We start from the raw sequence: 11800 nt of genomic DNA, 5'->3' as shown, positions 1-11800 counted from the left end.
TGGGAAAGAAAGAAAGAAAGAAAAGGAGGAGAAAAAGGAAAGGAAGAAAGAAAGAAAGGAAAGGAAAGAAATGAGAGAAAAAGAAAAGAAGAAGAAAAGCAAGAAAAGGAAGAAAAGGAATTTAGGGCTCAACATTCAAGGGTCATCCCCAAGAGTATGACTGGTGAGTTATGGATAGTTTTAGATGGAAGCAAGATTAATAGTATATAATGCACGCATGCATGCTATGAACTATGAAGGGGCACTATACAATACACCGCCTACAGTAGGGCACTCGTAGTAGGGGCACTATATAATACACCGCCCATAGACCTTTAGTAGGGTCTACTCATAGTAGAGCATGCTCATAGTAGAGCTCAATTCAAATTCAAAAATGATGTAGTGAGAGAAAGAAAGAGAGTTCGAGCTTAGAAAAGTGTCAAATCTCTATAGGTAGCTTCTAAAAAGTATCAAATAGACACCATATAGGACAAAGTATGACCCAAATAGCAAAAAATGAACTAGATTATCCCCTCGATTTCTCATGGAGGTTATGATATGAGATTGAGTCCCGAGAGTGAGTTAGAACAAGAAAGGAGAAAGTTTACTTAATTCTTTCCCCGTACTGAGTGTTCTTATCTCTCACTTCTTTTTCTTTCATGATTGTAGATACAGGTGATCGAGATAGCTACAAGGCAAGGTCAGGTCAACGAAGATAGATCCGATTGATGCAAGTTATCTCTAGTTTATATTACATGCATACAGTCGCATGTTCTTGTTGACTTCTTTTCCTTTTTGAGATGATTGTACAGTTGTATAGGATTACTCCATGTTTTTAGATGCTTTTAGATGAGTTTTCATATGAGTATATACATCTTTTGTTCGCTTCCAGATTTTCAGTTTTCTTAAAATAATTTCTAAACACTTTTAGTGATGCGTTTATTTTAAAGTATTTTCAAAGAAAAAAATAAACACGTTGGATATTAATTCGTAATATTTCTCCTTCGGTGGGTAGTACTTCTGGGAAGGGATGTTATATATTATATGTAAATAGGGTATCACAGAAGATTGATATTCAACTTTCAAATTCTTAGAAACTAATCACGTTACGAATGAAATACATAATAAAATTATAAATTCGTAACATAAAATTACAAATTAATAATAAATCAATTAATATTTACTAATTTATATATTTTCTAATTGAGAATTGTTATTTGTTTATATAAATTGACCTATTATTTATATATTTTCTAATTTGTTTGAACTTTGAAGTTTCAATCTTTATTGCTTCACTAAACAAAAATCAAGTAATAATATACTGTTTCAAAACTTCAAATTCAAACAAATGAAAGCATTGGAAATTCAAATAGTTTACAAAGCCTTGGATACACACCAGCTTCCCGTCGTTGCATGAGAAGTCACCGATCACAACAGCAACGGAACCTCGTCGTCGTTAGTCGTTGTCTAAGCCTGAGAAGTTGTCGTGAAAGGTTGCAATATAGCAGTGAAACTGCTGTCTTGTGAGCCTGCAAACCAACACCCCTAGGTGGCAGAGTCGTCGTAGGCAGACGTCTTTAAACCGTCGTTGATAAACCGTTGTCAACAAGAGATGAATCAACGGCGGTTTCAACTTATAAAGTTGGAAAAATTTGTCGGCTACAGCAACTGAAGATTTGCGTTTGCGTGCACTGCAAGGAATAGGAAAGAAATAAAACTGTTATTTTCTACGCAGCTTTTGAACCGGGAACCGCCTTGACTAGGTTGGACCGTGATTCAGATGCGAACTGGAGGTTCGACTGCGGTCCAACCCGATTTCCACCTTATAACGGTTTTGTGTTTAACAGAACCTAACTACAGTACCGGTTCACGGTCCGATCCAATTTTAAAATCCTTGGTTATATGTAGCAGAATTGCCTATCACTACTGGTGTTCGTGTTCGTGTCCGGTCCTTAATGTGCTGGGCCTAAATTATAAGCAGTGGCAGCCTGCTCAACGTAAAAAAGCCCATTCATGAAAACAGAAAAGAAATTGATGATGGCTGATTGATGCAACTTTATTATGTTATTGTGACCACACCGAAGCTAAATCATTGACTTCAAAATTTCCCATTAAATCACTTGATTTATTATCAGGGTGATAAAGGGGCAATATGAGCTTGTTACAGATGGATTACTTAAAAGGATTAAGCAATTAGTTGTTGCGTGTTTAGGATTATGGTTGGATTTCATCTAAACTACTTGAGTTTGGATTGTTTGATTTAAGTTTGAACAAAAAAATAGATTCACTTTTATAAACAAGTTGAGTCAAACATCTAAATTTAAACTAATTTGTATCAAATTTAAAGTTAAATTTCTTTTTAATCAATTTGAATCTCCATTCTCATTCTTAAATTTGAGTCAATCTCAAATTTGGTTCATCCAATTTGAAGAACTGAATTTGAGTTCACTTTTTAGATTTCGGCCAATGATTAACTCAATGGAAATACTTTTTTTTTTTTTTATTTGAAACAAGAATAGTGGGTATAATTCTGGTCCAAACAGACCTGCTGAAACAGAAATCCCAAGAAAGATCTGGGAAGTAATATGGGAAGAACAACTAGCTGGATCTTCAAGAACTAGTTTTGCTTGGTCATTAACTACCACGAAACATTGTCTACGTAAATATTTTGTTCTTTGAGAGAGAAATGTCATGAAGAGAGAGTATCATCAAAAGAGAAAAGCTTGAGAGGGGGGTTGCTGTTCGCCGGAAGAAATAACCAAATTTTGGGATATCAAATCTCAAAGAGAAAATAAATTTTTTAAACTTTAATATTAAAAAAATTATTAATTTTTTTTAAATTAAGTGAAAAAATAAAATATAATTTTAATAATTTTAATATTATTAATAAAATAATAATTTTATGTTTAATCTTATTAAAAAAAATTTTAACATATGATAATAAAATAAATGTAAAATAGATATTTGAGTTTTTTTTAAATATAAAAAAAAGAAACTCAAAAAAGTTGGGTGAGAAATAGTCCTTGGCCAACTTATATAGTCAAAGTCATGGTGGAAATTTTTCGTCTGAAGCCGTCAGTAAATAGGGCTCTCAGACTTTGGAATTTGACTCATTTTTCCATTAAAATAATAGGCTGTCGACTTTGACTGCAGCTACCGACTGAGCTTTAAGTCGTCGTTTACCGATTGTACCCTCTTATATGGTCACATTTTACGAGTTTTATCAATATTCGAGTCCCAATTCTATCATCTCAGGAGAGATTTAGGGTAAATTTATTATTATCGATGAGAAATCTACTCCTATTATGGATTTTCCTAGTACTCCTTTTAGCAAATTTTCTCGGCATCCAAATGGCTTTGGTCTCTGGGCAGTGTCAGAGCAGTCAGCAGTCGTTGTTACTCCAAATGAAGAACAACCTGGTATTCGATTCGGCTTCAGCTGTACGTCTGATGCAATGGACTGAAAGCACTGACTGTTGTACTTGGAGCGGTGTCAACTGCAATGTGGTAGGTCTTGTGATTGGCCTGGATTTGTCCTTTGAATCAATCACCGGTGAAATTGAGAATGTGACAGGCCTTTTCGATCTTCAGTATCTTGAGAGCCTGAATTTGGCTTTTAATAGATTCAACGCAGCTCAAATTCCATCCAAGATTGCTAACCTCACAAATTTGACTTATTTGAATCTTTCTTATGCTGGGTTCGCTGGCCAGATTCCTATTGAAATCACATACATGGCAAGGTTGGTTACTCTTGATTTATCAAGTTTTAGCTTTTTAGGATCTTCTCTCTTGAAACTCGAGAACCCAAACTTAAGAGTGCTGGTTCAAAATCTCACAGAGCTCAGAGAACTATATCTTGATGGCGTAAACATATCAGCCTCTGGAAAGGAATGGTGCCAAGCATTATCATCTTCGCTGCCTAATCTGAGTGTTCTGAGCTTATCCAACTGTTTTCTTTCGGGCCCTATCGATTTTTCCCTCACAAATCTGCGTTCACTTTCAGTATTTCATTGGGGCGGTAACAAGCTTTCGTCCCCGGTTCCAGAATTTTTGGCTGATTTCCCCAATTTGACCTCCTTGCATCTCCCTTATTGTGACTTGTATGGAGTCGTTCCAAAGAAACTGTTTCAGATTCCAACACTAGAGACTCTAGACCTATCATATAACGAGTTTCTTCAGGGTTTTCTCCCAGACTTTCCTCAGAATCTCTCTCTTCGGTCTCTGGTGCTCCAGCACACAAATTTCTCAGGGACGATACCAGATTCCATAGGCAACCTAAAAAATTTGTCGATCATACATCTTTCATTTTGCAATTTCAATGGTCCACTCCCATGTTTTCTCATGTCCGAAAAAGTCAGCTATCTGGACCTCTCTCATAATTTTTTGACTGGCCAAATCTCATTCACGGATCGTGGAAAGCTTTTCAATGTTGTTTATGTTGACCTAAGTTATAATTCACTCGATGGAAGAATCCCCGGATCTCTTTTTGCGCTGCCATCACTACAGAGACTATATCTAGACAACAACCGATTTGAGGGCCAAATTCCAGAGTTTTCAGATGCACCCTCTTCTCTACTTAAAAGCCTTGATTTAAGTGCCAATAGATTAGAGGGCCCTATTCCAGTGTCAATTTTTGAACTTGAAAAACTTAATGTCCTCGAACTTTCTTCCAACAAGTTAAATGGCACTGTGCAGCTAGGCATGCTTCAAAAACTTGGTAATCTAACTAGGCTTGATCTTTCATACAACAACTTGGCAGTGCAAGCAAGTAGAAGCGATTCTTATTTCCTTCCCATGATCAGCACACTGAGATTGGCTTCTTGCAAATTGAGCGTTTTTCCTACTCTAAAATCGCAGCTATATCATTTGGACCTTTCTGACAACCAAATTTCAGGGGAAATACCTAACTGGATTTGGCAAAGTGGTAATCGGGCACTCCACCATCTAAATCTATCACATAATCTCCTGGTTGGTCTGCAAGAACCTTATTCTGTTTCTGACCTGGATGTTCTTGACTTACGCTCCAACCTTCTTCAAGGAAAGATTCCAAAACTACCACCAACGGTTGTGTATGTGGATTACTCAAATAACTCTTTCACTTCAGTTCCGACTGACATTGGTAATTTCTCTCCAACACTAAATTTTTTTTCCTTTCGGACAATAGCCTTGTCGGAGTTATCCCTGAATCACTATGCAAAGCGACAGTTCTTCAAGTTCTCGACTTATCAGGCAATAATTTCAGTGGCAGGATACCGCCATGTTTAATTGAAAGCAGTTATGGACTTGGTGTACTAAACTTGAGGAGAAACCGTCTTCAAAGCACCATTTCTGATACATTTTCTGAAAACTGCACACTACAAACAATTGATCTGAGTGATAATCAGCTAGAAGGAATGGTTCCGAAATCTCTGGCCAATTGTGCAGACTTACAGATTTTAAATATTGGGAACAACCACTTCAACGATACATTTCCGTGCTGGTTAAACAATGTCTCCAGTTTGCGAATCCTAATTTTGCGATCCAACAAATTTCAAGGTGAGATTGATTGTCCACAGATTAAAGGCTCCTGGCCAATGCTTCAGATTTTCGACCTAGCTTCCAATAGATTTTGTGGAAGACTAAATAAAAAATACTTGACTACCTGGGAGGCAATGATGGCTGACAGTGTCAAATCAGAGCTTAAACATCTTCAGTTTCCGATCGATCAACTCGACCAATTATACTACCAGGATCAAGTGACAGTGACCACCAAAGGTCTACGCCTGGAGCTAGTGAAGATCTTAACAGTATTTACCTCCGTTGACTTGTCATGCAACAATTTTCAAGGGCCAATACCAGAAGAGATGGGGCTATTAAAATCACTTCATATTCTCAACTTGTCTTACAATGCATTCACAGGCCCACTTCCACCATCAGTAGAAAACATGAAACAACTAGAGTCGTTGGACCTCTCAGTCAATAACCTGACCGGGGCTATTCCTGCACAGCTTGCAAGCCTAAATTTCCTATCGTTCCTGAATGTCTCGTATAATCACTTTGTTGGAGAGATCCCGTTAGGTACTCAACTCCAATCATTTTCTTCGACTTCTTTTGATGGCAATGAAGGATTATGTGGGCCACCTTTGACAACTGATTGCACAAACTCTAGCATCTTACCAACTCCACCATCAGCTTCACCACCAGAAAGTAAGATTGATTGGCTGTTTATAATGATGTCGATTGGATTCACGGTAGGTTTTGGAGCCGTTGTTGCGCCCCTGATGTTTACAAAGAAGGTAAACAAATGGTATGACGATTGCATCAGCAAGTATAGGGTGAAATTAGGCATGTAAAATGTAGCATTTTGTTTATAATTTGTGGTTTTGTTTCATTTATAAGTCGTCAATTTCAAATACGAAGATAATTGGCTGTATACTTTGACTTCTCTTTTGTCCGAAATTTATATTTACTAATACTAGTACCAGGTGGACTGCTTCTTGCTTTTGGATTGTTAATTTTCAGGAACTCACTTATCTATTCTAGATTTTTATTTTGAACTCAATCCAGTTTCCATCATAATCAGAAATGTTGGTGTGAATTTTGTTCTTTTGTTGAACCAAAGAACTGGGTTTCATAGAATGAGTAAGGAGATGGTATCTTGGATAGGACAAATTGTTCTCTTATATGACTGTGTCAAAACCAAAACCCAATTGTCTTTAGAGTTCGGGGTGCCCTTTGAGATGGAATTATCCCACTATCTTGTTCAAGTGGAATTTATTGAGTCCAGAAGAGTCACTCTAGCTTTTTAGGAGTCTCACATGGGAAGAGCTTTGAGGAATCTTGTCTTTACAAGGGGATGAGTCAGGTAAATCTATAAAAAGGCATTCAAAAAACACAAGGATAACTGCAACCCAGCCAAGATTGATGGGTCTAATACAATGAAGTCTCCTTCTGAACCTGTAATGGTCAGTGAATTTGGCATAATGAGTGGGACAGTCTTTCAAGGTCGGGGTCCCAAAATTCCTTCTTTACTAATAATCATCTTTCTGCTAACCAGTGGTGCCTTCTCCTTGATGCTCGATGACAGCAACATGCAGCTCGTTTATGGTAAGTGGATCACGATCTAACCATAAAATTTTGGATAATGAGTTACATCGTGATCTAGAGACTATCCTGCTTCAGGAGGAACTTTTATGGTTTCAAAAATCTAGAATTAAATGGCTGACTTTTGTGTTAAAAATTGATGCAAAGTTAACTTTTATTTATGGTTTGGGTTAGTCAAATGTGTCCTAATATTTAGTCTAATGGGTATTGTTAGTGGATTAATTTTATCCTAGTCTTTAGCTTAATGGGTGTAGTTAGTGGATTGAATTTATTTTAATATTTAATTTAATAGTGTTGTTAGTGGGTGTTATTAGTGGGTGTAATTAATAGCCACTAAATCATAATATAACATTTTTTTCTCATTTGTTTATCTATATATATGTGTGTCTTGTTGATAGATTTAATGGTGAATTGACGCTGTATTTTTTAGTATCTTGTTCTTAGTTCATTTCCTTTGTATACAAATTATATGATAAAATTTCTGAGATACTATCTTTATTCTTAATTCTCTTCATCTGCCCATATTTCATTACTTTATTCCAACATTTTGGTGACAGAAACACAAGGTTCTTCCACCTCTCCACCATTATTTAAAGACAACGAAACCGTTTCATCAAACTAAAAGGAGAAAGAGAGCAGTGGATTGAAGATAAAAACATACTCATCAAACACGTTGTGGCATATTTTAAGAACTTATTTGCAGAGGATGTGCATAATAAGAGGCATCTCTATACTGCAATTTCCTTTCAACCAATCTCTCCAAATAATAGACAAGAACTAATTAAACCAATTCCTACTGAAGAAGTACTTAATGTCGTGCAAATTATGGAAGCATTCAAAGCACTAAGTTCTGATGGCTACCCTGCAGTTTTTTATCAAGCTAATTGGAATATCGTTGGTGAGTCTCTTACAAGCATCGTCCAACAAGCTTTTTAGAAAGGCTTTATTGATAAGAAAATCAACAAGACTATAATTTCACTGATTCCCAAGATTGACATCCCAAAGATGATTTCACAATTCAAACTGATATCCCTCTACAATGTGTCACTTAAGGTTCTTATTAATGTAATAATAAATCAATTGAAACCGTTTATGAATAACATGGTTTTACCTTTTCAAGTTTTCTTTGTACCTAGACACATCCAAGAAAATGTGGTTGTGGCTTAGGAGATTTTTCATTCAATTAGGAAAGAGAATACAAGAAAACAGTATATGACAATGAAAGTTAATCTTGAAAAAGCACAAGACAAGCCAAGTTAGAGTTTCATAGAAGAAACATGTTATTTGGCTGGTACACCTGGTGATCTTATTTTGGTGATCATGGATTGTATTTCCTCGGTCTCTTTTCAAGTTTAATGGAATGACGCCCAAATTGAAGCTTTTGCGCCATCTTATGAAATAAGGCAAGGGGACCCTATTTCCCTCTATATCTTTTTTCTTTGCATGGAAAGATTAACTCATCGCATATCTAACGTAGTTAGTAATAGAGATTGGTGTCCTTTTAAGGTTGGCAAAATTCGCTTTCTAGTGTTGCATTTGATGTTTATTGATGATTTACCTATTTTTGCTGAGGCAAGACTTCAACAAGTTGAAGTAATTAGGAGTTGTTTGAAGGATTTTTTTGAAGCTTTTGTTGCTAAAGTGAGTCAAAGTAAAAACAATTATTTATTTCTCTAGAGGAGTTGACAATTTAATGGTTGAAAGACTCTCTACTACTAGTGATTTTGTGAGAACTTAAATGATTGGTAACTATTTGGGTGTTCCTATTTTCTTGGGTCGTGTGACAAGACAAACCTTCAACAAAATTTTGGACAAAGCTCAAAGAAAATTATTGGGCTAGAAAATTAGAACTCTCTCGCTTGTTAGAAGATCAACTTTATTAAAGTTAGTCCTTCAGAGTCTTCCTTAATATTCAGTGTAGTCTTCTCTCCTACCTAAAGCCACGATTAATGATCTTGAGTGTATAAGTCGTAGATTCTTATGGGATGGTGATTCAAATAGTAAAAATATACATGTTGTCTCTTGGAAAGTGATTTGTTGCCTAAAGAATCAAAAACTTGATATTCGATCCTTACACGAAACTAATATAACGTATATATGATGAAATTGGTTTGGTCCCTTCAACATTAAAGTAGTCTATGGAAGGATGTAATCACAACTAAATATTCCACTGCATTAAGTAATAAGTGGTCCTCAAAGTAGACTAACTCCCATCTTTTGAAAGGACTTTATGTCGTTTATCCATTTATGTAGTCTCACTATAGTTGGAAAATTGGAAATGGCTGCAATGTTAGCTTTTGGGATAACCGTTGGTTGGCTAATAATGGCTCTCTTGTCTCTTTATGCACATCTCTGATTCCACACACATAAAGAAATGCTAAAGTTGGTGATATGACTGATGAAAATAGGAATTGGAATTGGCATATCTTCAACCATCTTTTGCCAACAGGTGTCTACCTCTTATTATCTTTGTTTCCTCGTCCCTCAAATAGACATCTTGAGGATTGATGTGTTTGGCTCCCATTCAAAATGGACAATTTTCAATTAAATCAGCTTACAAGGCTTTGATGAGTTTTGATTCGACACCTCCTGATAGACTTTGGAGAAAGATTTGGCATATCAACATACCAAAGAGAATGAGAATTTTTCTATGGCTTTTTAAACATGGCAAATTGCTTACAAATGAGAGAAGTTCATATTAGGCCTCTCTAATACTGGTTCCTACCCTTTATGTAGTTATGAGATTGAAAGTGACATTTATGTACTTAGAGACTGTTACTATGTTATTCTATTTGGTTTAGTCTTATTCGCCCCAATTGGAGAGCCTGGTTTTTTATGTCAAACAAGGAAGAATGGTTATGGTGTAACATTTTATTAACTATGAGTCAAACTTGTTCAAATTAGGACATTACATTCTTTATTACTACTTCCTAATTATAGTTTTAGAGAAACCAGGACGTCCATAACCTAGATTACTTAAGAACACATGTTAACCCCTTTTAGATTCATAGACAAGTGGTTGGAATTTTGGAAGCTCGGAACCTTTCCTTAAAAAATATTTTGGGCATTCGTGTGTTGTCCCATAATGAAGCGTGGGCACTTCCTCTAGTTGAATGGTATAGACTTAATGTGGATGTTGCTATTAATATGGTTACAAGTTTTGTTTCTACTAGTGGGCTGATTAGAGACAACAAAGGTAAGTTCATGGGTGGCTTTGTGGTACCGTTAGAATTTTGTACACCTTTCACTGTAGAGTTATGGGCTATTTACCATGGATTAAAGTTTGCTTAGGTGCATCGTCTTCCCAGTCTTCAGGTAGAGTCTGATTGCAATGAGCTAGTTGACACCATTCTTAGTAAAGACTCTGTCATTGGTCCTAATGTCAATATTACTACTAGCATACAAAACATGTTTTTTTTTTTTAATTAGAATATAAGTATTTTTCATTCTACCCAAGAAGCGAATTGTGTTGTTGATTAGATTGCAAGAAAGAGTTTTACTTCGACAAATGCCTTTTTTATGTTTTTAAATGCTCCTCCTAAGCTTCAAGAGATCATAGAATATGATTTTAAGGAAGCCTTTGGGCTCTGCCACCTGTTTTACCAAAAAAAAAAAAGATAAAATTTAAGTTCATAATAATGTATAAACAATTTTAGATTATTAACCAAATTAACTGAATAAAAAAGGTCAAACAACTATTCCCAACCCAAGTTTTAATACAAAAATAAATATATACTTGTGAGGTTTTAAAAACCTAAATATCTACCCATAGGTTAACTTCTGTTTGAGGTACAAGTAAAATTGTTCTTTTATCATTAAACTCCAAAACTCTAAAAATTTATAGAATTTTCCTCTCTTAGTTTAGAAAACTAACAATTTCCCTTTGTGATTAAAACTTTGAAAACCTGCATCTCCTTTCTAGGTTTTCTCTTCCATCTCTAGCGACCAAATATTGTTTCTACTGTTGACTAGCCTTTCCACCATCTTCTTCTCCTATTGTCAACATTCTCATTGGACCAATTTTGTTGGATAAAGATAAACTATTTTTGTTCAATGAAGACGATTCATCATCTTCTTCTCTTCTACCAAATGAAGATAAATCATCTTCATTCAACTAACGAATTGACATAAAACGAATCTTATGATGTCGATCAATTAGTTGGATAAAGACAATTCATCTTTGTCTAGCTAAAAAGATAAAGACAATGAATCGTCTTCATCTCTTCAACAAATGAAGATGGTTCGTCTTCGTCCAACAAAATTGGTTCAATGGGAATGTCAATGACAAGAAAAGAAAATGGGTAAAGATTGACCAATGGTGAGAATGGCATTTAGTTGCTAAAGAAGGAAGGAAAAACATAAAGAGGAAACACAACTTTTCAAAGTTTAAATATGAGAGAAAATTGTTAGTTTTATAAACAAAAAAGGGAAATGATATAAATTTTTAAGGTTTTAGGGTTTAGTGATAGAATGATGAGTTTGCCCTTGCCTTTAACAAAAGTTAACCTATAGGTGGATATTTGGGTTTTTGAAATCTCCTAAATAAGCATTTAGATTTTTGAAATCTCACAGATATGTAGTTGTCTTTGCATTAAAACTTAAGTAGGAAATTGTCCTTTGGGCGAATAAAAAAATAGTAAACATGCAAGTGAATCTACCACTACCTTATTCACCCTAATCTAGCAACAGCTTGTTTACATTCAATCTCTAAGTTAGAGGTTTTTCAAGTACAAATAAA

The 11800-nt window shown here is 35.3% G+C and overlaps 1 protein-coding gene across 1 annotated transcript; it reads left to right on the top strand.

The window, feature by feature from the left end:
• The first annotated feature begins 3330 nt into the window (after nt 1-3330).
• Nucleotides 3331-6311, top strand: LOC123220284 (receptor-like protein 6). Its single transcript, XM_044642439.1, has 2 exons — nt 3331-5098; nt 5185-6311. The coding sequence occupies exons 1-2, from the start codon at nt 3331-3333 to the stop codon at nt 6309-6311; spliced, it is 2895 nt and encodes a 964-aa protein (XP_044498374.1).
• Nucleotides 6312-11800: the final 5489 nt, after the last annotated feature.

This window comes from Mangifera indica, chromosome 1 (genome assembly GCF_011075055.1).
Source record: "Mangifera indica cultivar Alphonso chromosome 1, CATAS_Mindica_2.1, whole genome shotgun sequence".
Lineage (NCBI taxonomy): Eukaryota > Viridiplantae > Streptophyta > Magnoliopsida > Sapindales > Anacardiaceae > Mangifera > Mangifera indica.
This window is presented reverse-complemented; position numbering and strand designations above follow the sequence as displayed.

Bases quoted from the DNA above. Each gene is read 5' to 3' on its own strand.
- LOC123220284 (XM_044642439.1), top strand. From the start codon at position 3,331: ATGGCTTTGGTCTCTGGGCAGTGTCAGAGCAGTCAGCAGTCGTTGTTA. The intron at 5,099-5,184 runs GTAATTTCTCTC...GCAAAGCGACAG, and splicing joins TTCAGTTCCGACTGACATTG to TTCTTCAAGTTCTCGACTTA.